The sequence below is a fragment of the Centruroides sculpturatus genome, unplaced genomic scaffold, assembly GCF_000671375.1.
Source record: "Centruroides sculpturatus isolate CEXI.00-Female unplaced genomic scaffold, Cexi_2.0 scaffold521, whole genome shotgun sequence".
NCBI lineage: Eukaryota > Metazoa > Arthropoda > Arachnida > Scorpiones > Buthidae > Centruroides > Centruroides sculpturatus.
The window spans coordinates 6,217-33,261 of NW_019384833.1; the positions used below are offsets into that span (position 1 = coordinate 6,217).

The 27,045-nt window shown below is 31.6% G+C and overlaps 3 protein-coding genes across 3 annotated transcripts; 1 reads left to right on the forward strand and 2 right to left on the reverse strand.

Moving 5' to 3' along the window:
- Window positions 1-991: 991 nt before the first annotated feature.
- Window positions 992-1,906, reverse strand: LOC111630147. Its single transcript, XM_023374198.1, has one exon. It carries the CDS (start codon window positions 1,904-1,906, stop codon window positions 992-994), a length of 915 nt encoding a protein of 304 aa, XP_023229966.1.
- Window positions 1,907-5,339: 3,433 nt separating this feature from the next.
- On the forward strand, window positions 5,340-7,758 carry LOC111630175 (protein slit-like). Its single transcript, XM_023374236.1, has one exon. It carries the CDS (start codon window positions 5,752-5,754, stop codon window positions 6,829-6,831), a length of 1,080 nt encoding a protein of 359 aa, XP_023230004.1. The 5' UTR covers window positions 5,340-5,751; the 3' UTR covers window positions 6,832-7,758.
- A 4,093-nt stretch (window positions 7,759-11,851) lies between these two features.
- Window positions 11,852-25,155, reverse strand: LOC111630174 (very long-chain specific acyl-CoA dehydrogenase, mitochondrial-like). The gene is made up of 14 exons (XM_023374235.1): window positions 25,000-25,155; window positions 21,672-21,738; window positions 20,015-20,087; window positions 17,626-17,690; window positions 17,335-17,538; window positions 17,127-17,258; window positions 16,943-17,056; window positions 16,680-16,874; window positions 16,415-16,603; window positions 16,102-16,345; window positions 15,851-16,029; window positions 15,701-15,773; window positions 12,263-12,411; window positions 11,852-12,194 (listed from the first exon to the last, which is right to left on the reverse strand). The coding sequence occupies exons 1-14, from the start codon at window positions 25,056-25,058 to the stop codon at window positions 12,057-12,059; spliced, it is 1,881 nt and encodes a 626-aa protein (XP_023230003.1). The 5' UTR covers window positions 25,059-25,155; the 3' UTR covers window positions 11,852-12,056.
- Between the last annotated feature and the right edge of the window lie 1,890 nt (window positions 25,156-27,045).

The following is a 27,045-nucleotide window of genomic DNA, read 5'->3' on the forward strand; positions in this document are numbered from 1 at the left end:
TCCTCCCGGAAGGCATTCTGTCTCCCTTTCTCGCGGGGGTCGTCTCTTATAAGACCGGCTTTGGTTACTTAGTGACCTCTATCCTGTCTTCCTCGGATTGGTCGTCTTCTATAAGACCGACTCTTCCTTACTGTTTCTTCTGGAGTGAACAGCGCATAGCTATAACACTCCTCTATGAGATATGAGAAAACATATTTGTCTAGAAAACATTTGATAATATATAATACAAAATTTAATTTTTGAAAACGTTTTTAAAAACAAGAAAATTTAATATTTTAAAATTATACGTAAATGCGCCATCTCGCCCCACCCGCGGGGTAAGACGGGGATATTATTTTTATATACAAGAATGACAAATTAAAATGGTTAAACTCTCGTTTTCTTCAATATTAGCGCAAGAACAATGCGCCCATTTATCGCAGCGGCTACATTTATTATTATTTTCCGAATAAATAAATATATAAGTTTGAACTTACTCGTATTTACTTTACCAGACGATACTGTTACTTCGCGCATGCTCAGTTTCGCTATTTTGTAAACAGACGATATTTTTTTTCGTGGAAAAATTTTTTATTTCGATTGTTATTTTACATTTTATTTCTTGTTAACATAGTATTTAAATTAATAAAATGTTTTCATAAACAAAATAAAACGTAAAAAGATGTATAAATTTATTACAGTTAGATATGATTTAAAAGTGGAATATCTTCATCTAAAAGGTAATATAAAAGTTTACAATAATACTTATTTTGTAGAAACTTTGTAGCGGGCGTAAAATTAGACGAAGTATTGCCGAAACGTGGAAAATTGTCTTATTTCCAAACAAAGAGAGCGATTCGGACGTTCTCTCGTCCCGCGATCCCTTTTGAAGTTGACATTTAGTTCCCCAAATAAGAGCTAGATAAAGCCTCCTTATGCAAAATTCTTTCGTTGTCATCTGTGCAACGCTGGTAAGTTCTTCTTAACTTTCTAGTTGTGCGACGCAACACACTTAACTCGAGGGTCCACCAAGGCACACTTTTCTTATGTACTGTACAATCCTCTTCGGTATATACAGCTCACATGCATTAATGATAGTTTCAATATTTTTATCAATTTGCCCTCTAACAATAGCAGGGTCCTCCGAATATTGATCAATAAGATGATCATCAAGAAAATTTTTTATAGCCGGCCAATTAGCCCGGTTACAAGCATACTTATTGCGAGGAAGATAAGGGGATGTTGAACTACGATTTATGTTAACCAAGTTAAAAGTGATATAGGCATGTTCAGTAAGACTATCTTCATCTAAGATCCTCCAATCTTGTATTTTAGAGTGATAATTGGCACTACAAACAGCAATATCTATCCAACTTTCCCCTCTACTAGAGATGAAAGTCGGAGAAGATAAGGGATTATTAATTATTATTAAATCATTAACTGCAAAGAACTCTTCCAGCATACCCCCACGCAAATCAAAAGCGTCACCGCCCCATGCCGGGGAGTGGGCGTTAAAGTCACCCGCAATTATAATACATGTATCACAAAAAGCATGCACTTTTCTTTGTAGCTCGTCTATAAAAACATTATCATCATAATCACCTGGTAAGTAAACATTAATAACTATAAATCTTTCTTTATCAATCATAAGTTCAGTAGTGATTAGGTATTTACTAGAGAAATTTGTATGATGCATAAGAGATAAATCAGTATTAGCTATCAAAGTAATTGCCCAGGAAATATCATCGGATCCCCGCAGCACAGGACAAGAGGTGGGTAAGCAAGAAGGAATATTTTTTTTACAATGAGGCTCTTGTACCAAAATTAAATCATAATTATCAATATTCTTAGATAAAAGGGAGGAAGCTGCAATACTTCTCCCTAGATTAATCTGTAAAATACGTATGCTAGTGTTATCAAAGTCCATAATCTGTTCTAGATATAATGATATTCCTTATTCGCAGGTTAATCGGACAAGAGCCATCCCGAGCGTTATGTTTACAATTATTCATTTCCTCTTGTTCACAATTACAACAAATTGGACCAGATTCCCAGTTAGGACAGTCTTTATACAGATGCTCACCCGAACAGTGACTACAAGTAGGCACTGCTTGGGGACAGTTCTTTGCAGAATGATTGTATTGACAACATTTATAACACTGCAGGATTGGGCAAAAATCCACAATCCTGCAGCGAGACCACTCTACACTAATTTTTCCTAAATTTAATAAAGTTTTTCTCAAGCCAGGTGAGACTTCCACTACCCAGTTAATGTAATTAATGTCCTTTCTTCCTAAAATAAACTTAATACGAAACTCTTTTGAAAATTCCTCCTCAGTATAGAGTCCACTAATAACTTCATTTTGTTTGTAAATAAGATTATGTAATTCCTCTTTAGAAATGTTAGATTGTACAGAGTATAATGTAACATGCGGCCATCTTTTCTTTGGCCTTCGTGTAACTAATTCTGGTATATTTTCTTCAATACATTTTTCCAATGCATCTGCATCTCGCCTGTCACAGAGCTCAATAGCAAGCCCCCCAGCTCCTATCTTTCGAAGTTTATCAATACCAACATGTAGAGAAGATGGTTTTAATTTACTTTGTATTATTTTNCTGGTATATTTTCTTCAATACATTTTTCCAATGCATCTGCATCTCGCCTGTCACAGAGCTCAATAGCAAGCCCCCCAGCTCCTATCTTTCGAAGTTTATCAATACCAACATGTAGAGAAGATGGTTTTAATTTACTTTGTATTATTTTGCGTACAGTATCGCTGCTGCCATTATCCTTATTTTTATTGTATACAAGAAGCACGTCCTTGGAGGCAGACGGTTTTATCTTAACGCTGTTGGGTCCAAAGGATCCCTTAGCCTTAACTACTGTACTGTATAATGGAGCGGGAGAGGTGTGTGTTATAAATTTCTGCTCAATTGTTTCCAATCTATCAATAATAATTTTTTGTGTAGTAACAATATTTTCAATATAGGCATTTTTAGCTATGTCCTCATAATCAACTAAATTAGTTGATCCATTATCAAAAAACCCAGGAGAAACATCCTTTAAATCTTTTAAATCCTGTTTAGTAGGCAAAAGAGATAGCTTCTGCTCAAGATATTCAATCAGACTATTCTTCTTTAGAGCAGTTTCAGCTAGATCCATTAATCTAGAAAATTGCGAAAGAATATATGTCATATGACATTCAGCACCTAATTTGCCATTGGGATAGCGACTAGAATAACTCTTTATCTCCTCCACAATGCCAAGAGCAGCACCATGAAATATTTGTATATCTTTTTCCATAATAACAAAGAAAAATAAAAAGTTATATTTAAATAAGTTCCAAAGTAATAAATATATTAAATTATAAATAGGATAAACCTCTTCCTGAGATTCTAACAAATCCAAAAATATACAGTTTACTATTAAATTATGAATAGAAGTAGAGAAAATCGTTTCTTCCGTAAAGTTCTAGAAACTTCGGCCGAAAGGTCAGTCAATGGAAGGTAGATATTGGTTTTTAAGAAAATTGTAGAATTCAATTATTTCAAAAACTGTTATACATAGAGACATCATATTTTCAGAAGAGCTTACATTTAATAAGCACTAAAAAATGACCAAGTAACTTTTAAAAATATTAGAGCGGAAGTCCGTTTAAGACTGCCAAAAATTAACCGGAAGTATTTGATATCTGCGTAATGTATGGGCCAAACTTCACGAAATTTAACAAATGAACTCACGTTGTATGTCCAAAGACAACGCTATACCCGATTCCGGATAATCAAATCCATCGGTCCACTAAATTGAATTCGAAGAGTCCCAAAATTAAAAGTTCGATATCTTCGCGTAGAGTGGTCCAAATTCCAAAATTCTAATAAACTTTTAATCCACTCGTTAAACGCTTTTCAAAAAAACACCACACTATATAGAAATATTAAAAATTTCCTGAGATATCGTAATTCGAAGAAAGAGCTAAACTTGCTGCATCCATTATCAGTCGAAGCAATCTCGAACGCTTAGGTTAGACTATTCCAAGTGATCCTACGTATTATTATCAATGCCAGAGATTAATGAAGTAATTAAGCAGAGAAAACTAATTGATAAATAAAAGCCGCCAACCACCGTAATTACTATAACCATTTCCGCACGGTTTAAAGTATTTGACTTTCATTTTTAAAGTTTATTTCTTGGAATTTCGCTTTATATAAATTGAAAATACTTCCTTTTTAAGTTCTTGTTTAAAGGTAATTATTTTCGGATGCAAACTGCCTGATTTAATTTAAGTTTATTCCTGGAAGGATAAACTTATTCTTATTACTTAAAATATTCTTAAATTATTTGCCAGAGTTTCGCAATTATCTTGTACTTTAATTAACTTGATTAAATGCTTTAAATATTACAAATGGTCGCAGTCTCATTCAAAAATAATTAAAAGGATAATTTCTGTTCCTTTTAATTATTTTTTGCTGTCTTCTTTACGTACGAAAAAAGGGCACTTTTATTTTCTATTAAGATTGAGAAAAAAGTAATCGATAATCGCAAGAAATACTTTTTATATTTTGTTATAATTATGATTAAAATGAGAAAACTTCCATTCGGACGAATATGTAAATTCGCAGATTATGGGGTGGAGTTTTATTCCCTTTCGTCGGGATGGTCTAAGGTCACGAGTATGTGATTTTAGGAGGCAGAAAAATATTGGTCTTTTACCTGTCTGTAGGTGAAAATTGAGAACAGATTAGGTGGCCAGATAGGTCTTCCTAGGATTGTTTATTCGAAACCATCCTGTCGACTATGATCGCTCTTTGTTGATTCTCGCTTCGCCTTATTTTAATGGGTCTAAAGTTTTAAATATTTCCCTTTTTAATGTTCTTTTATTCTAAAATTTTGTTTACCGTTCTATTCCTTTCCAGCGACGATGTCAAAGTCCGGTGTCACCGAATGAACATTTACGTAACTTCTTTTCTTGACGGTTTAACTCAATACATTTAACATTTCCTTTTTATTGACAATTTCCTTTGCTTCACAAATATAAAACAGATACATTTTATATTTATTTCATATTCAGTTAAATAATTTTTATTATAATAATTTCACTGGAGTCGGACAGAAACATTCTTTTGTGTCACAAAACAATCGATTAACACTATCCAGATAAGTTTTAGAGAAAGAAAATAAATAATATTTTATTTACAATATCAAATAGTATAGAAGAACAATTGTCGTGTAATAAATGTGCAAAACAAATTTTTTATTCGTAAATCATTCATTTAACGTTAATCCGATAATGTTCCTTCTAACGCAATGGAAATAAACCAGCAAATTAATAACTATGTACGTCATATTTCTGTAGGAAATGACGATTAACGTCACTGACGTTATAATTTAAAGTGTTGACGACGTAACAACATTAAGGATATAGACTATTACCCGTTCGGAATTCTGTTTCATTGTTAATTCATTCTGAAAGTTGTACTTGCGAGATTCGTCTGTCGATGTAAGTACAAGATTCATTGGACGAGACGAGGTTTGTTATCGTTTTTCAATTGCTATTTTTAGCGGTAAATTCTTGTCGAGAGTTTTGGCAACATTGGGGGAATGTTTCTTGTCGGTCAAGGGTAGGGAGATGCTTCTATTGGCAACATTGGAAGAATGTTTCTTGTCTGTCAAGGGCAGAGAGATGCTACGAATCGAAGCACTTATCCTACGTTGAAATATTCGATCGATCTTTATCTATCGAGTGCGGCGAGGAAAGGATCGACTCTCGTTTAATGCGATGTTTGAATGTTAGAAATGTACAAAACTTAAATATTAGAAATTGTTATATGTCTGGGATCGACTTTGGAATATTCACTTTCGGATATGAAATCGAACACGTCAAGGTATCGTACCCACCCTCGTATAAAAGAAACTTCGAAAGCGCCTCTTTTAATAACATGACTTTTCTTCGATCTATCGAAATACAAAACATGATGACGTCGGAAATTCTAAATTTAACATTTCGCAATGTTCCGTCGCTGACTTTATTGAGAATTGACGGCTATAACTTCACTTTATTTCCGAACAAACCTTTCCGAGAGTTAATTAATCTTTCCGAATTAATCCTCGTAAGTGGTCAGTTAGAAGTTTTGCCAAAAGATGTATTTTATAATCTTCACAATTTGACAAAACTAGACTTAAATTACAATTATATTGAATGGATTCATCCACTTGTCTTTAGAAATCTCACAAAACTCGAACATTTGAATTTAGGATTTTATGATATAAAAGATTTACCAGCTGACACGTTGAAAGGTCTTTTTAATTTAAGAACATTTTATATTCATGGAAATCATATATTCTCACAAATTCCGTCCGGATTCTTTAAGAAACTGCCCAACTTGACTGAAATTTATGCATTGTTTTGTTCTATTTCTTCACTCGAAGATGATGTATTTTCTGATTTAATTAATTTGAAAACCGTGGAATTATGGTACGACGAAATTGAACGTCTCCCTCCAAATCTTCTGAGAAATAACAAACTACTGACAGTATTCTCCTGTCGGGGTAATAAAATATCATCCCTTCCAACTGGAATTTTTCGTGATCTTTCTGAACTTCGACGGTTAGACTTGGAAGGAAACCGGTTAGAAAATCTTCCCGAAGATGTTTTTAAGGATTTGTCGTCATTGGAGATTCTCGATTTATCAAGAAATCGCCTGACATTTTTACCCGAAAATATCTTCTTCCCTTTGACTAATTTAACCCGTCTCGATCTATCTTACAACAATTTAACTAAAATTATCGGTGAGCGTCTTTTCGGCAGCAGCAAGAATTTAACTTATGTCCGTATAGATAACAATGGCCGATGATAAATTGGACAGAATACAACTTGATTTACGTCGATTTCTCAGATAATCATTTCGAAATCGTCAAATTGCCAATTTACACACCAAATCGGGTAAACATATTTCTGTATTACTGTAAAATCAGAACAATTTATTTAGATGAGTGGAAATATGGATTTGAAATGCCACGTATTATATAAGTAACAACGAAATTACTTGTGACCACAAACTGCAGCAATTCGTTTCTTTCGTTAAGTCAAATATGGAAGTGGCAAAGGAAATGTTTCCAGATATAGAGAAGACGAAATGTTACGGAGAAGAAAGAAATTTTCTACCGAATTTCAGATTTACTTATCCAGAAACAATTTGACTCGCCATTGTCCTTCGCAAATTACTAAAGACTGGTTGCTTAGAAACCGGCAGAAGATTGCAGATTTCTCCGATGTTTTCTGTGAAAGAAATTCGTGTTGTGTGTCTTTCATCGACATTGTTTATAATGGTAAATGTGTAGAAAATCCAGACGTAAATTTGGCATCTTCAGTAAATGATTCTTCTGTGAACGAATATTCATTAAATGAAGTTAGTTCTGTTTTTGGATGGAAAATCGCAGTGGCTGTTGTTACTTCGCTAATGTTAATAGGTGTGATTAGTGTCGCTTCCTTTGTTTAATTAATGTCGCGGAAAAGAAATTCTCAAAAAAGTGCCGAAGACTAAGCAAAAAAAAGTGAGTTATTATAATGTTTACACCCGCTGTGAATAGTATAATTAAAATTCCTCGTGTTTGAACGATTTAACGAATAATTCTTCGTTAATTGATATTATTTTTAATTTGCTTGTATTGAAATTAATTTTGTATACTTTTTGTGCATTTTGAATGCGAATTATATTATAAAATGTATAATTATTGCATAATAAAGCCGTAAATTGAGCATAAATTTATATTGTATTTCTATAATCTAATATATAATCGAGACGGGTTTATAATGATAATAATAATAAGCGTAAAGCTTAAACGGTTAGGAGTTGAAAGTTGAAATTTGGTACACGGTTAGGGCATGTCACGAAAACGCACAGTAAGAAAAGATTTTTCGAAATCCCTCCCTACGGGGGAGAGGGACGGGATTAAGGCTTAACACTTGCATCAACAATAGAAGTGTTAAGTAACAATGGAAGTGTCAAGTAACAATGAAAGTGTCAAGTTCGAAAATAAAACTAACATTATCCCATTCAGAAATATGATTATTAAATTTGTAATTTTTACAAAAGATCGTTGACGGTTCTGTGGTTTTCTGTACCATTAAATCCAGAGCCCAAAGAGATTAGATGCTGACGTCCAACTATCTGATACAAGACAAAAATAAAAGCGTGCCCCACACGCTGACACATCTGTAGATACAGAAATTTTCTCCCAAAATTTGCATTTATCGACGTTTCGAGGTCTCCCGAGCCGAAAAATGTAAGAATCTAGAACGGGGTCATTTTTCCCGAATCGCCATACTTTTCCTCCGTTATAACAACAGGAAATTGGTAAATAAACAGTAAGACACGAATAAAAGAAAGGACCCGCAGAAATATTTCAAATCGGGCTCGGGATTGATAAGGAGTTCGGACGTCAACCAGAGCCGGCAGAGTAGTTACTTAGTAAGGAGTAACTAAACAGAACCCGGCTTCTCGCTCTTGACCAGAAGACCTATTCCGAGCTATAATATAAGTTACATATAAATAACTCCTTACCTTTGCCGAGAAATATATTTATTTCGAAACAAACGTTTTCAGCCTGATTTACGTGCCATTTTCAGGTTGAGAACGAAATTTGAATTAAAGCGTTCCATTAGTGGAATACAAAATTCAAAATTCAAAATTAACGGAGTAACAACGGAGTAACATAAATATATAAAATATGTACGTAGAAGTATTAAGAAGTACAATTACTAACGCATCCAATAAAATTACTATTTTAACTGGTTAGAGCTCTTATTAAATTCCTTAACTATAAACTTCCATGCAGAGGGAAGACTTCGGCATCCCTCGCATTCAAACAGCCTTCCTGTAGTTTACTCCTATAGATCTGCATCTTTTCGGCTGTCAACGCCAAAGATGGGGAAGATAAAGGTTTGACGATGGCTGCCTCATTCCATTTGATTACCGATCCTCGCGTTTGCGCCATTTGGGACAAAATTGTTGCATTAGATTCCTTTCTGATATTATAACTACGCTCCTCGAGTCTAAGTTCCAAACTCCCGGTGGTTACTCCAACATAGTCTTTGCCCAATTGCGTATTCCCGTATGGAATTGTATAAACCCCCGCTATCTCTCCTGATTTTATACTATCTTTATCATTTCTGAGGATTTTGTATAAATTAGGGGCCCTTTTGTATTGTGACAGAATACAAGACGGGAGTAAAGAAATAGATAGAATAGTGAGCGTGGCCCAGACCCTAGGTTCCCGAAAAAGCGCAATTCCGGGAATGGTTAAGAAGTACGAGGCGAACGTCAAGAAAAGGCCATTTAAAAGTGCTCCCACTACAGTCGTGAACTTTACGTATAATGAAAGTATGAATAGCGTTATGAAAGAGGTTGCTGACAGAAACGGTTCGAGAATGCTTATAAAAAGGGTCCCTAATTTATACAAAATCCTCAGAAATGATAAAGAGGTTCCATAATACCACCTAATCCTCTACTTTTTTTATATTAATCTTGTCGTATTCTACGTATACTTTTTATATTCCGACAGTAAGGATGTCGATATTAGCAAAATGACAAAATTAGGAGAAGGAAGTTATTCAGTAAAAAACCTTAACAAAGCCGATTACATTGTTGACATAAACATAGGATTATGTACAAGTGAAATTAGTATTACCGGATCTTTGTGTAAGCATCAACCTCCAATTATGAATATAATCGGAGGTTGAAGGTATTTAAATTATTACGTTAGCAAAAGTAATATATAGACAGGCCTTGTACTATATATCTGTAATTAGAAAGATGCATAAAAATCGAATGTAGATAGAAATTTATAGATTTACAAAAATTCAACAAATATTATGGGGTGGGATGTACGACATTATTCAAGTTACAGTTATATAAACCTAACTGCTGGGTTTTGTAGCAATTGGTGGAAAGGCCTAGGAGTGTATAGCGAATAAACAAACAAACATCATTTGTGTATACAGATTATACAGTATTTAACATCAGCCACTTATAATAAATTATTATAGTTTAATAAATAATAACAATATATAAGTATGATGTGTATTGTGCAGGAATTAAGTTGTTTTATAAATACACTTTACAGTAGAATACATTTAATATTCTATAAACATTATATATATATATATGATATCGTATCAATCTATTTCTTAGTAATAACATATGAATGTTACTAATATGAGACACACTATATATAATAACAATATAAGTAACATATAATTAAAGTAAAAATGATGTTATGGTTTGCAATTGCATAAAAACCAAAACAAAAATTGTTTAAATCAAAATGTGCTGTCTTAATATCTGAAATGATACACTTAATCTGATTTTCGGATACTTTTTCCTGATAATCATTGGGAAAAAACTAGCTAAAATGCAGTTATAGTTAAAAAAATAAAAACGATTATGTAATTTGTCTTAACCTTTAAAGTTTTCACAAAACACATTTAGAGATGTTACCTTGCCACAATACGTATTATGGCAAGGTAACATTACCAAATAGTACCAGCTCGGCTACTCATTCATTAGTCTTTATGTTAAAGTGGTTTATTTACAAGGTGGAAACAGACTGTTGCATACTTTTATACTAGCAAATCAACAGATTGTTTTAAAAAAATATAATATAGTGAAGATGTGGGATTAATTGTCAATGCTATAACATCTGTTATGGATCTATATATAAATCGGACAATGTGGAAAGCCTTTAGCATTGTTAGTGAAAAATTTAGTAAATGTATATATTATATCCCACACCCTTATGGTTTGGAAGAAACCGTTTAGTTTATTGTGGATCCGGTGCATCTTTTTAAAAATATTTATTTTTGCAAGTATGTACGATATTTTGTTTTTTGATTGTAAACTTCAAAATAAAATTTGATTTTGTTTTGCAGTTTACAAAATAAAATTTTTATATTTGTTCGAAACTTTATTATTTATATTTACACGCAAATAAAAATAACATAAAAGATAATCAATTAAATGAATTCTAATCACTCTGTATGTTAAATGAATGATAATTGTAATAAACAAAAAATATATTTTCTCATATACTGAAAATTAGTATGGAATATCTTCCTTATGTGTGATTCATTTGTATATTTATTTAAAAATGGTAAAATAATGTATGAGCTTTATCTCAATTTCTCTAAGTTCAATTTAAATATAAATTATTTTGTTCATTACAATGGTACGCAGCATGTTATTTTCGTAACAATATAACTTTGAGTATTATACTAATGATTTTGTTTCTAATGAAAGTAGTCAAGTAATGTTTATACAGCAACAAATGTTATGGATACAAGACACAGTGGATACTGTGAAAAATTTTATCAGTGTTTTATTGTAAAAGCACCAAATCTACAATAAAAGGTCTGTGTTTTGATCATTTTCAACTTGTGTAATTTTCTAATAATCTATGTTTGCTGTTTTATTCAAGATTTAGATTATCTTCGATCTAGTTTTGCAGTTATTTCTGAGTTGGACTGTAAAAAGGATGTAAAGAATACACTTGGAAAAAATTGTTATATTTTTTATGCAAGTTTTCTAATGCTTGAAATGTTAATGTTAGTAATATAAATGATGTAATGTTAATAAAAAAATTAATGTCGACGATAAAAACCTAACTTTGCAACAAGGAAAGATGCTTCGCTTCATTGTCTTTCTTTGAATTTGATGTTATAATTTGTGCATCAAAATTCACGTTAGCTGTAAGAGATCAATTCAAGCAAAAATGATAAACTGTAAGAATTTTATTTGTATATATACAAAACTAAGCAAATTATGAACTTCAGAAAGTAATAAATTAATAAAAATAATTGCACAATCACTCAATTATACTACTAAAAGTAATATATTTATTGGAGTTTTATATATTTAGAAAATATGTAAAAATAATCGGTTTGAAAATATTGGTTTCAAAAGAACCCAATTGCGCTTTATGCAATTATGATTATATAATCAATTATGGACGATTTGGCAGATACACAAATATTTCCTTATGTACAGGGAACCGTGTGTTCTTCGGTGACGACTTATGTATATTAGAATCCGAGAGCGGGATAGGCGCACACGGTACCGTTTTTGCAGAGGTCCTCGGATATGGATGCCATGGTCTTGAAGTTATCCAACTTTTCTCCTTTCTTCAAGCTACTCAGTTCTAATTGCACTCGTTCTGCTGCCTGAAAGATAAAAACGTTTAATGCAGTTCAGAAACAAAGTTTTTCTGTTAAAAGCATTTGCATCTTACTTCTGAACAGATGACTTTGGTTAAGGCCTCTTCGTGCTGGGATGAGGGCAGGTTCTTTTCTAAGGTCTGCGTACATTTAGACAACACTACGATCATGCTGTAAATGTCCACTGCCGACACTGCTAGACGATTCAATAAAAACTGTTCATCTATTTAAAAAATGTAAATGTTAAGTAAGAAATCTCGTTGGATAAATTTATTCTTTTATATTTATTATACACCCAATTCTTTTTTAAACAATAGTCATATTCCAAAAAACTCCATGTAAAAAAAATACTGTCCATACACTGATATGACACATTAGTTCTGGCAGTTCTCAACCAATGGTAAACATACCCCTAGGAGTATGTTACAAAAATTAGTTTGTGCTACAAATCTACATATACTGAAGGCTCAGGTGTTACACCAACGACAAAGGTTGAGTGAAATGATATACAAAAATTATTCTATATTAAAAGACTCAATTTGAGTTAAACTGTGCGATAAGACAATGTAACAGAAAGGCATTCTAGCAAGGAAGAATTCCTGAGAGAACTTTGCACGAGATAATGACCCCTATTTATGTGTTAGACTACAAAATACCTGAAAAATTCCATGTAGCTTGCCCATTTGTTGAGAACAATCAATCCCAACTACCAGTGTTTGTGTCAGCCATTCAGTTTTGCATGCAACTAAATATCCAGATGGCACAGCATGCTGATTGGTTGGCTGAAAGATGTCAACACACCGAAATATCGATTATATTTTGTGGTCAGAACAAATCGTGACGAAATAGATTATTTTTTTAGTTGTCGTAATATGGAGTGAGTACAAAGTGAAAATGCAGTATAAAGTTTAGTTTGCATGTTTTCTTAAATTTATAGGAATAATTTTAAAATGGTTTACTTTTACTTAATAAATTACTAAGATTGATTATTTTTTTTGAACAAATTTTAACTTCATACTTGATCTTTATGCACCTCTGAACCAAATCATATACAATAGATAATTTTAATAGTGCAATTAGTGTTTTAAATTTACGTGCACAGATAATAAATAACAGAAAATTTATACTTTGTTACAGATATTATTCATAAAAAGTTCAAGAAAGGATAAAATTTATAATTAAGACAGGTCAGAATATTTTTTGAATTTGTCATATGCATTTAATATAGTTAGATAAAACAATAAAATTAACAAAGTTTTGTACAAGTATACCTCACCTTACATCGGTAATTAGTTCCTGGAGATGCGATTTAGGTTGAAAAACGACGCAAGTCGAATTTACTTGTCTCTGAATTTACTCGTCACTAGGCTAAACCACAAATAACCATTCCCAGTTCTGTATTTTATTTATACATGCATTTTTAATAATATGTTGTTAATAAGAATCTATTTTAAGCTTACAAACAAATAAATTTTAGTTTTTAATATAGTACAGAAAAAGTAATCTAAATTTACGAATTCATGTATGTACAGTACATACTTGTAAATGTACGTGTTTACAATTTGGCGATGTTTACAGTACAGTGCGGACTCTTTATTTGTGAATGTGGTTTGCTCTAAGACATTATAAAATAAATGATTTTGTAAGGTTAAATAACAAATACAGTTATTAAAATTATCTTGCGACAGTAGAAAATAAACTAATTTATATTAAATTTACCAATATGAAGTGGCACTGACGACAACGCCAAATGGTAGATATTGGCGCTACCACGGAAAACACCAATATTGAGCACTTAAAGACCGCTAAATAAGACGACAACACAGAAGTTTTCATGTTTCGTTCTCTATGATTTATGATGATTATATTAACATTTACTGTAAATGTACATATTTTAATATGATTTTACGTGCTTTAACGCTTTTCTAGTGATATTACGACTCCAATATTTTGGCAGATGGACGTAAAGTCAAATAAAATGACTTAAACTTGAATTTTATTTTTCCATATATTTTTTGACAAACAACATATAATCAAGAACGAAGTAACTTGAGGTATACCTGTATACCCCTGAAAGAGAAATTTTCACAAATCTTGCTTAACAAATTATAAAGTTCGAATGTAAATGTTACTGAACAATTTTGAATAAAGAATATTCTCCATAGATTACTCTTATCAGAAAATCTTTTTTTTTAATGCTTTAGTTAGAATTGACAATTCTTTCTGTCAATAGACATTTTGTGCTTTTGAATGTCAGTTCAAAATCTGTGTTAAGAAACAATACTTTTCAAATTTACAGAAATTTCATATATCCACTTCCATCATGGACATATCTGTAAATATGTTTAATCAAATTTGTATGACCATTTTTCAACTTAAAAGTATAGAATTTTCATATGAATTATTTAACAATCGATAATACTGTATTTAAATTCCTTTGAATATAATAGTTATATATGCTTAAAATAAGAATTTCCATACATTTCATCATGGAAATTGTTTATCAATATAAGTGTCAGGAAAATGTAATGTAACATTTGTACTGTAATGTTTTCATAGTAAACAATTTTTTAACCCTTTTTATTTTTTGTTAAAATAATATTACCATACTAATGAATAACTATTTCTAGAAGATGCCTTGTATGTGCTGTATACCTGGTTGCATAGGAAAATATATATCCAGTGTCTATATTTAAGTTTCCACGGGATTTGATTCGAAAAGCAAACCAATAGATTAGAGAATTTGTAAAAAAAATAACTTATTATTTAAAATGTTTTAACAATTATGCATTAAAAAGTATGAATTATGTTTAGGTGAAAATATATATTAAATTGTTAACTAATCTGCATTTCCACTTAGCATATTCTGTTGTAATATATATATATATATAAATTTGTTGTTTTTGATTATGTTATTATTATAGTAAATGTACAAAAAAAGCTTAAAAAAATACAAAACAGATAAAAGTTACTTCTTGATGTTTAAAAATGTCTCAACATTAAAATCTTTGATATCATGTAACTTACTTTAATGTTAAAATTATTGCAAAATTTTCAATTAATGTCAATACACATAAGCTAGTGAAATTATAAATAAGTGCTTTTTATCAAGTTTTAGATGAAATGTCTATAACTATAATGTCAGCCCGCTCTCACAACAACAACACAAAGTTTAGGCTAATCGATCAACATTTCCGATTTTAGTAGGTTAATGTCATTCATCTGACCAATCAGCGCATTGTGCCATCTGGATATTTAGACGCACATTTCAGATTTTGGCAGACCCCATATTAAAAGAAACCAGAAAAAACGCAATTATGCAAATGGTCATATTTCAAATTAATTTTTTCTGGATGCTTTGATCATAGGATAAAGTCAGAATGAAAAACCACTTCTGACTAGACACATTCAAATTAGTTATAAAAAAATTTGTGTAAAAACAGAATGGAGTGTAAAATTAAAATATACAAAAGAGTTAAGAGTTACAAAGTCTTATATTTTAAATTTCTTACTTATAATATTCTTTTTATACTTCATCAACAAATACTCTACTGAAGAACCAAACTGTTCTATAGACCTTCCTACCTGAAAGATAAAACCAAATGTATAATATACTGTTAAAAAAAATAGACTTTAATTTGATTTAAATATATTTTACTTACAAGGTTAGTAGAAGAATGCAAATTTGGATGCACAAATTCATTTATTGATATATTACTGCTGAGTCCTACTGCTTGCTTCATCCTCTTGACTCCTTCGTCCAGTATCAAACCAAGATTGGCAGCTGGATTCTTCATGGCATTCTGTAATTCCTTCAGATGTCCACCAGCATATTGCAGACCTTTTTCCAATATTAGAACTTATAAAGAAATTGTTTGTTTTAATATACTAATTTCTGAACTTATCATATTACCAGTTAAGGCAACAAAAAGTTTAAGAATATCATTTGTTCCTTCAAAAATACGAAATATCCTGAGATCTCGCAACATTTTTTCCAACCCGGCCTCTTTCATGAAACCCATTCCTCCCAGAGTTTGAATGGCTTCGTCTACCACGTACCAAGCAGACTCCGATCCAAATACTTTACTAATGGCTGCTTCCAACTGACAATCTTTTATTTCTTGGTCCAACAAACCGGATACTGCATATGTCATGCTCTAAAACAATTAAAGATTACACATTACAATTGGAAAACATGTTAACAATAACATCTCAAATAAACTCACCATGGTAATATAATGTTTCATGGCCATACGAGCTAATTTTTCTTGAATCGTACCGTACGTACATATTTTATTACCAAACTGCACTCGAGTTGTTGCATGATCCACTGCCTTTTCGATAGCCTTCCTCATGACACCCGTCATAACTGCTGCCATACCAAATCTTCCACTGTTTAATATGTTCATGGCTACCTGATATTTAAAATTTACTTTCAGTAAAAAGTCCATATTTTTATAAAAATATTTTAAATTTTTAATATATTAAAACCTTAAATCCCTCTCCGACTTCACCCAAAATATTTTCTACTGGTATCTTAACATTGTCAAAAAAGAGTTCAGCTGTATTAGACGCTTTAATACCCAATTTCTTTTCTGGAGGTCCACTCGTAACACCTTTGAAAGCCCTCTCCACAATAAATGCAGTAATTTTGTCTTTCTTGCCTTTTGGAGTGTCAACCGGTGTCTAGCAATAAAACATGATATAAAACAGGATGGCAGAAAAATAAAACATTTCAAACATCGATATCTTACTTGAGCAAAAACTGTGAAAATGTCTGCAACTCCTCCATTAGTAATCCAAATTTTGCTTCCATTCATAACGTAATGTTTTCCATCTGGTGACAGTTCGGCTCGAGTTTTTATCGACTAGTAAAACACGAATAATATTTTGTATGCGGCAACTTCCAAAAATCCAGATATATTAAAAGATACTCACGCTTGCATCGGAACCATGACCCGGTTCGGTGAGACAATAAGCAGCAAACTTTCTACCGGCGGCCAAATCTGGAAGATACTTTTCTTTCTGTTCCTCATTTCCATAAAGAAGAATTCCCTTAAGTCCAATTGACTAGACCATAAAATATTCTGGACTGTTACCTTGATATTTCACCTCACAAATAACAGAAAATTCTTCAAAACATTACCTGATGAGCTCCAATAAAAATTCCCACACCCATGTCATTCATTCCAATCACTTCACCTAATCGAGCATACTGACTGTTGCACAGACCCAGTCCTCCATATTTTTGAGGAATCAATAGGCCAAAAGCCCCCAATTCTCTTAAAGCTTGAACAGTTGCTTCATCTATACTTTCTGTTTCATCATTTTTTACAGGATTATTCACTTCCTAAATCAAGCAAAGTATTTATTTGTAGCTTTAAGCTGTTAATTTAAATAACCTTATAAAGAAAATCTAATAACTATTATACTATACCTTAAAAAATCTTTCTACAGGACCCAGCATCATTTTCATATTCTCTTCTTGCTCTTCTGTCAATACTGAAATAATTTTCAGTAAGTTATCAATTTTTTTTTTTTAAAGTTATGAAAATTGCAATTAATTTATTGATAAAATTACAAAATTTATTTTAAATGATACAAGATTCAGCAGTGAATATCTCATTAATAGTACATTCCACTTCAGTGAATAAAACACACCTTTAATAATCCAGCAAATAAAAATTAATAACAAAAACATTTTCGACGGTTTCTTAATGATCTTCTTCAGTTAATTTAATTAATATACAATAGAATATAAATCAAACACAAAAAAGAACGTAAATACAGAAATAAAAATATAAATAACAGAAATGTAGATGCAGCGGATAAAATAAACAAACACAGAAATAATATAAATTAAGGTGAAAATATCCCTTAATGAAAAATATGGCAAATGAAGTCTCTTAATATCATTAATTTTTGTAAAAGGATCACCATGTGGTAGGTAAAGCATCCACATCTCTATGGTTGATGCAACCAGTTGTCTTGTGCACTTTAAAGATCTCTAACTTCTCCGGATATTTCATTGTGTGTAAATTTCTTGTAAGTTTAATTATTTCTGCCCGATCCCAATGGACTTGAATGTCCTGTTGTCTTACGTAAGCTGATAGCATGATGTTGTCAAGGTTCTTATTAATTGTATATTTATGCTCTTTGATACATTGCTGCAAGATGAACATCGTTGCACCCACATAGACAAGATCAGAATTAAAACGCTGATCATGTAATGGTATAGAATAGATCCCTGATGCTGATTTCCAGTCATATCGCTTCTTATTGTTTCTTAAGAGCTTGAAAACTGTAGGATTGTGTTGATATATCACCCAGAAATTATTAGTCTTGGCCGTTTCTTTATGTATTTGTTTTAAAAACAGGACATATTTTAAAACTATCCTTTGTCTCCAGTCCACAATAGGATGCCATTGTTTAGTTGTTTGGAACGTTGTGATTGATTATAACCGCTATGGATTACTCTTAAAATTAGACCAAAAGAATGAAACAACAGTAAACTTTTTGGACATTTCTATCTCTTGCAAAGACAGCAAAATCTGAACCAAGGTATACAGGAAACCATGTTTTCAATCTCTTTTAATTCCATATAACTCTGTTGATCCCCGGCATATAAAATTTGCAGCATTTAGATCTTTGATTAGAAAGATGTATACCCATTGTACCAGTATACACAACATGGTATTGGAGCTGAATTACAAATTAAACATCATAGAGCAACATGGTTATCCGATAAAAATAATACAGAAATTGATCGCAACCTTTCAAACATCAAAAAGTCAACATGCATCATCAGACCAGAAACAAAAGATCATTTTAAATTATATCCCATCCTTAAGAAACATACATAAGAAAGTGGCCAAAGCTAATGATGTAGCAATAGTATACTGATGCAACCCAATGATCTTCAGAATTTTAAGAAATGATAAGAAGCCATATGAATGTAACTCGTCTGTGGGGATTTAATCCATCCCGATAATCATCCAGCATTTCGCATCAAAACTGTTCTACATAGGTGCCACTACATGTGATTTACACAGGTGGATTTACGACGACGACTTAAGGAGCATAAGTACACAATTAATAATCTAAATAATACTGCCCTAGCGGCTTACTCACAACATCAGGATATAAAAGTACTATGGGAATAAGCAAACGTCATCAGACCAAATTCTAATATATACACGATAAGATATCTAGAGAAATTCAAACTGTATAAAGCTCACAAAAAATCATCTTGCATCAATCATAGGGATGCAGACAATTTGTCTACAGTATGGCGGTCTGTTTACGAAAGTTAATTGTATTAAGCGCATGGTAGTCCATTTAGGATAATTTATTTTATTGGATGGTATTTATTCATTTTTTGTTATTATATTTGTAATTAATATATTTCTGTGAATATTTATTTGATTAATCTCAACTATTTATTTATATAGTTATCTTAGAATTCTTATTATCGTTTTTAAAATTTTAAAGTTTTGTATTAGTGTTCTGTTCTATCGTAACTGATGAAGATCAGTAAAACTGACTGAAAATGTTTTTATTTTATTAAATTCATTAATGGATGTTTTAAAAGTGTATTTGTTTATCTATTTTTATCCAGTTTGTGCAAAATATACAATCAGTTATCTGAAATTGTCCATTTTCAGTTATTTTGGAGAATTAATGATCTACAATACTATAATCTGCACTAGACAAACAATATACAGAAAAATAAATTATTTTAAATCTTTTGATGTTCTTATGAATAAACAATTTTAAGTATTAGCTTTAACTAGATTTATATAAAACTGAATCGGAACTTATGTTACCATGTGGATAAGGAAATATTTGCTCTCCTTTAAACTGTCCTTTAAAAATGTTCATGACGAAAGAATTTGTTTCCTTGAAAGAAAAAAAAATTTTCAGTTAAAAATAATATTTTTTATTTATTTAAAAAATGTACAATGACAATAAATATATATAATTGAGAATATATACATTATTCATTACCATATATTTATATATGCATGTTTAATGCAGAGGTTTATAGTAAATAGGTCGAAGAAACCAAACTCTCAGAATCATAATTTCCATTGATAGTATAATTGAACATTCCATTAATAAATTTATAATTGAATAATAAAAAATGATTTGTGCAAAGTACATATAAATTTATGGAAAACATTTCTCAATCCAATTACTCAATGACAAGCCATCTGAATCCTCAGTAACTCAACATTCGGTAGCAAACTTTATTTTAACTATTTCATTGAAATCAAATTAAGAATTTTACATAATAAAACATTAATTATTTAAAAAATTATAAATAAGTTTTGAATGAACATCAAATTAAACACAGAAAACAGGATTAATGTAACAAAATGATAAGAAATGATAGTGGATAGGTCAATGAACTTATAAAATAAATATTGTTGTAAAACGAAAAGATTCTAACACATAAATATGTTCATGTATGATGTATTTATGCTAATAATATGCTAATAACATGCACTTATCTCAAATTAATTTCTTCTGACAAAGTATTTTGATTCTACTCTAAAAAAAATGTAGCCCATTTAAACCATTGTCACCTAGGTATTGTCATTTATTTGTAAGTAGTGACGACTAACCAATAACACACTGTTAACTAAATCATAATTACTTACAAACAGCTTAAATTTTAAATTTATCATTATGTATCTGAATTATAATTTTTTATATTACCTAAAATATATCTGTTATACGACTACTTTGGAGATTTATTTAAATATATTCAAAATGTAAATTAATATAAAAAAATATTAATTTAATCATCTGACAATTTCAAGTGATCATTCTAACAATCTATCAATAATTAATATTGTGCTTTCAATGATTTTGAATACATTAAACAGACCGCATCATCCTTTAAGTAGAAAGTTTAGCAAATTACTGAGAAACACAAAAGGAATGAACTTTGAGCAACTATTTTATCTTATTTATACAAATGATCAATTTTATCTTTTGATAAATGCAAAATTTTCCAAAACAAGTTTAAAAAATTGAGTAATTACATGAAAATAAAGCAAAATTAACACAACTTTATAAGCGTAAACTAACCATTTACTTTTATAAAGTCGTGTTAATAGACACAAGAAAAATTTATATTAAGTGGATCTAATATAGTTTTCATAATGTTTGTAAATTTAGAGCATTTTTTAGATTATAAAACATGTAGATTTAATAAAGTTAGACCTAATAAATAACAATTTTATTAAAAATGTTCTTTTTACACTTATTAAAGTATTTTATGTGACATTATAACTTCAAGTCATGTGCAATTCTCATTTTCAGTATACGTATTATGCATAGATAATGCATTTTTCCTTCAGATAAGGGTACAATTTCCTTAAATTTTGCAATACATTATTGAAATCATATCCTTAAGTAAGCTTTATTTTTTAAGCAATCTGAAAAACTTTATTGCTAAAGTCAATAGAAAGTTACCTGCTTTTTTTGAGCTTCGTGTTTTTGTTCTTCGTTGACGGCAGGCTGAGTCGCCGTACTTAGTAGCCTAATTTGCAAAAAAAAAAGTTACCATTAATTAAAATAAAATAATAATAATTTTACTTTTAAAAAGTGAATGTTATCCGACCCGATTTGTCAATTACTTTAAGAAAAAATGGAAATGTGTGTCACGACACAATTTGCAATGTTCATTCTTAACCCAATTTTATTCTAATTTAACTTTTTTATTTTTATCTTGAATGAAACTTGTATAGAATAATAAACCAAACTGCTTCTGAACGAGCAATTACCACATTTACTTTATTTTCCAAATTAATCAGACAATTGCAATATAATTAATGAATATATTTTAGATGCCATAAAATAATGCTATTCTCGGGCAATTCAACAAGGGACAAATGGGTTCTTTCGGGGGGGACTTTTCACGGAAAACTGGCTCACAGTTCGGCTTTCGATGCGGACAATGTGAATAAAAATTTAGCGTGGCTGGCCCGTCGGAGAGGTCTGAACTTAGGAATTTCATATTTAATAGATAAGTTAAAGTGATATAGCATTAATTTGTCCAAAGAATAAATAACCTAATTTGTAGTTTCTAAATTATAATTTACTATCAAATGTATTTGGAAATTTTTAAGTAACACTTCATATATGCTCAAGCATTGCATGAAGAAATGGCACAAGTAGTTAAAGTTACATTCAAAGTTATATGTTCTATGCACGTCATTGGTGTTTAATCATATTAAATTATTATTCATTATCATCATGTTTGAGGCCTAATCATATTCTAATTTATAATATTTGTGGCATAACGTTGGACCTAGACATCCATATCTACATTTTCTATTGACATACCAGGCAATCATTTAGCATGTCTCTCAAATAGAACTGCTAGCAGTTAAGAGCGGTTGTCTTTTCTTATTGAACTCCAAGCAATAGCATAATTTGGGATTTGTTTTTCGATAATATTCACATAATCGGAGATTGTTCCAATTCACCTCACGTGTATACAACTCTTAAAAATTGAAACCACAGTCATGCACGAATGCTTCAAATTTTCGAGTAGTTCACTAAAGTTCAAATCTCAGTTAAAACATCATCAAAATTGTTCTGACCTGAACGTATTCTCAAATTGAAAAGCCTTATAAAGTTGTTAAGTAAAGAAAAATATGTAGAATTTCTATGATCAGTTTACCAAACAAATATTTATTCATCTACATATATTTCTCATAATGATCTGGAACACAGAGTTCAAACCAAATCATTAAAAGTGAAATACCATTTAGATTTTCATAAACTGCAGATACAAAGATCACAGTCAAGAATATATAGCATTATAAAATATCTCAGATAATAAAGATAGATGCACACATGCCACATATCAAGAAATAAAGCAAGTCGGGGCAACGATTATCATTTGTTTTGATGACACTTGACAATCTGGCAAAATTGGATGCCGATCCGACTTTTGCAGCATTTCTGACGAACACTAACATTGATTTGTTGAACACTATCTGACATTTTGAATTAACATCACATGACCTTTTAAAATAGTGGAAAATTTGGAAATAAATCTTTCTGTACAAAGAAAACTATTATTACATATATACATATCTTCACACCTTTTCCCTTTTGGGCTGGCAGTGAATGAGCTGCTTCCACATTGCTCGATCTAAACATATTTCTCTCGCTTCTTCCACACTCATCGAGGCCTTTTGTACACATTTACGCCAACTTTGACTATGCATACTTGCAATGTTCTTTGCAACCAAAGCATCAAACACACCTCTTTGGTGGACAGCCCCTAGGATGCTTGCCACATGCCTCACCAACATAGACACACTTTAATAGTCGTTCGTTGCTCATACACTCCACGTGCCCAAACCACCTCAGCAATCTCCCTTGTGCATGCTCACTAGCTTGTTTTTGCATTCCACACAACTCATAGATCCTTTCATTCCTTACCCTATCCATTAGTATCTTGCCACAAACCAAACGTAGCATTCTCAGCTCAACAGCATTCACTCCACTTCCAATTTTCTTCTGCCAAGTTCACACTTCACACCCATACAACAAGGAAGGTAACAGCACTTGCTTGCACACCACTAATCCTACTATCTATTATTGATTTCTTAAATTACTTCCTTTTCTAACACAAGCATCTCACTGTAACACTGTGTTGAGTAATAACTGTCCACAAAAATTGTAACACAACACAACACTGATAAAGGTTTTTTGTGGACAGTTATTACTTCCTTTTCTTATCAAAGTAAAAAAATTTCAATATATATTATTTAAACAAGCTCAGCAATCATTTTTGTCAATAATCCCAAATATCTGCGTCACATACACTGCAAGAAACAACACGTAACTTGTCTCATATGGCTGCTCTTTCACGGGCAAAACCACAACTTCAATAGCCGCTCCTTCAAAGCAGCACATCCGCAGTTTTGCCAGAACACAATCTTACAAATAAAAAATTTGCACTCATCTATAAGGTTTGATCAATTAAAGCCTTTCAATTATACAAAATTACGTCTTGCATTGCAACCGATTCGGATTGTCTAATAAGGCTTCTAGGATCCAGATGGTACAAACCAAATTTTTGGTTTGCGCAACCACATCGGCTCTTATCGACCAAATCGTCGGGTTTGAGGCAGTCAGTAACACGACGCCGGAACGCCACTCTCGACCTTAGCGACGTCGGACCGAGTCTACCTCGACCTTCTCTCGTCAACGCGTCTGCACCCGGTCACATCTTCACCTCCCATCTCAAATATCATCTCCGCATCGGTACACCATTGTAGTTTCTTACATTCGACACAAATAATAAACACCTGGCAACCATCCAAAGTACATATTATACCATTTAATTCCATTTACTTACCAAGACGACAACACTATGAACAGACTAGTTCGGATCGACGAACACACGCAAAACCGATCCGGAAAAAGGCATGCCATAGTGGGCACCTCCTATTCTAAATCATAGAAATTCACGTTTACGTTTATGTCAACGTTCTGGGTCATATGATCTACAAATTAGAAGATTTAACAGACAACCTGACAGTTTTTGATACAGATAATTGATGTGACTCATGTATAAACACTGCATCAACACATCACTTCTGACCCACATTATACAAACTATAAACGTGTACATTTAATATAAAAACGCAATAAAATAAAAGGAAATGAGCATATAACTGGCGTAATCGAAACGTCTAAGGTGTTTCTACTCGAATATATTTTCCTTGTAGATCTGTAATATATGTTTAAATATAACTTATTTAACTAATTAAATACTCACCTGGCGCAAATATTAACGTGTCTGATGGGAAAACGACTGTAAGTACGAAGAAAAAACATTTTCTTTTTACGCTTCGAGACGGGCAAACACACAGACCACTTCTACAAAACTTCTATTGGATCCGATGACGTCGAACTCACACAAACGTAAACAACTAGGTGACGTCACTAAATTCCGACAGAACTTAACTTGTCGTCTATTCAAAAATTAATATTTACCATTAGGAGATAATTAATAATAAATAATCAAATATGTGTTTTACTAGCGAAAGGAAATTTAATATATAAGAAAATTTTATTTGGATTTTGAATCTGTTTGATTGGTTGGGATAGAGGATACACCTAACGTCAATACTACGTCATTATCTTAGAGAATGATGCCAAATTAAGAAGCTATATTTGTTGTTTTAATGACGTCATTTCGTATAAATTAAACTTATAAATATTTATTTATTATTTTTTAATTATAATTATTATATATTTCAATTAATTTTGTCTTTTGGTAAGGATAAATAACTGAAAAAATTATGGCACGCCGCCGTAGAAACAACAATCTCCACTGCTAATTGGAAAAATGCGTATATAAAAATGATAAGAGGAGATAACATTAATCACATTTTTTTATAAAAACGTTATTATTAAACAAACAGAAATGCTACCTCTGACGGGGCTAAAAAATAAATAACTAAATTTTTAAAATGATTTTAAATGCCAGACGAAAAGCCGGATTCTTTATCGGGCTATAAAATTAAATACTGTAATTAACAAGCAATTTGGCAGAAAGCTGGCTCCGGGCTGCCATCTCTTGATGAATATAATAACTATAAATAAATACAGTGGACTCCCCTATAACACTGTAGATAATTTCGTGTTATATGAATTCGATGTCGTACGAGCCACTTAGATTTTACAAATACGTGTGCCGGACTGTGAACGGCTCACGTATTTGTAAAATCTAAGTGACTCGTACAACATGGAATTCATATAACACGGAATTATCGACAGTGTTGTAGGGGGGTCTACTTTTTGTATTTCGTCTTGCTGCATTTTAGAACTGGAAGCATCGATATTTCTGTTAGTGGCGCCCTCCTACGGTATCGTGCCATAATCAAGAATTAATGGGTTAACGTCTACCAGTTCTTTTCGGGAGTTCTAAAGTCGATAAATTATCACGTCGATACGTTCATATATCATTTCTACTCTAATTCGATAGACATATCGCATTCAGCTAATTAATTTCCTGCTTTTTTGCTTTATAGCCTTAGCTATAAACGTTTCGTACGGATGTATTCTACACATGTATATAAATACTTCGTGTTTATTTATTTAATAAATTGCGGTAGTCTCGCGCCTTTATACCGTTCACTGCTTAAAATGGCTGATCGACGGGGAGGAAAATGTCCTCTAATTAATCTTATTCGATTAATTAAGAATACAATACAGTAAGAGTTTTGGAAAGGTAATTTGATCATGAAGCTACCACTCTCCTAAAGTTATTCTTTATACAGCCAAAAACAATTTGTAATAGAACCACATATAAATACAAGTAACAAAAAAAAATTATAGTTATTATAAATACAGTACTTTCTTCTCAATGGCCCCCAAAGAATCCAATGATTAAATTAAAGAAATAAAATTGATAAACCGAAGACTTATATAGTCCCTTACTATAACTTTTCGAGGACGATATTTAGGTCACTAAATTGATTTACTTAATGTTCTTGGAATTCAAAATGTTTTACAGTTAAAACTTCAAGGAAAAGTGATCAAACTACCTACTATATGTTTTCGACATTACTAAAATACACTGCTGTGAAGACGAAGCTTATTGTATGTCGTTGACAATGCATGGGGATATCAAATCCATTGATTTTTCGAGCGTTAATTTAGTATCAACAAAATCTCCGGCTTTCTTCCTGATAACATAATTTATTGCAAAATAATAAATTTGGCCGCTCCATTGCGGGTCTGACCGAACCTGTAATAGGAGTGGCTGGATATTGGAAGTCGAAGCTCGACAAACACGCAGGGTACCATCCCGAAAATC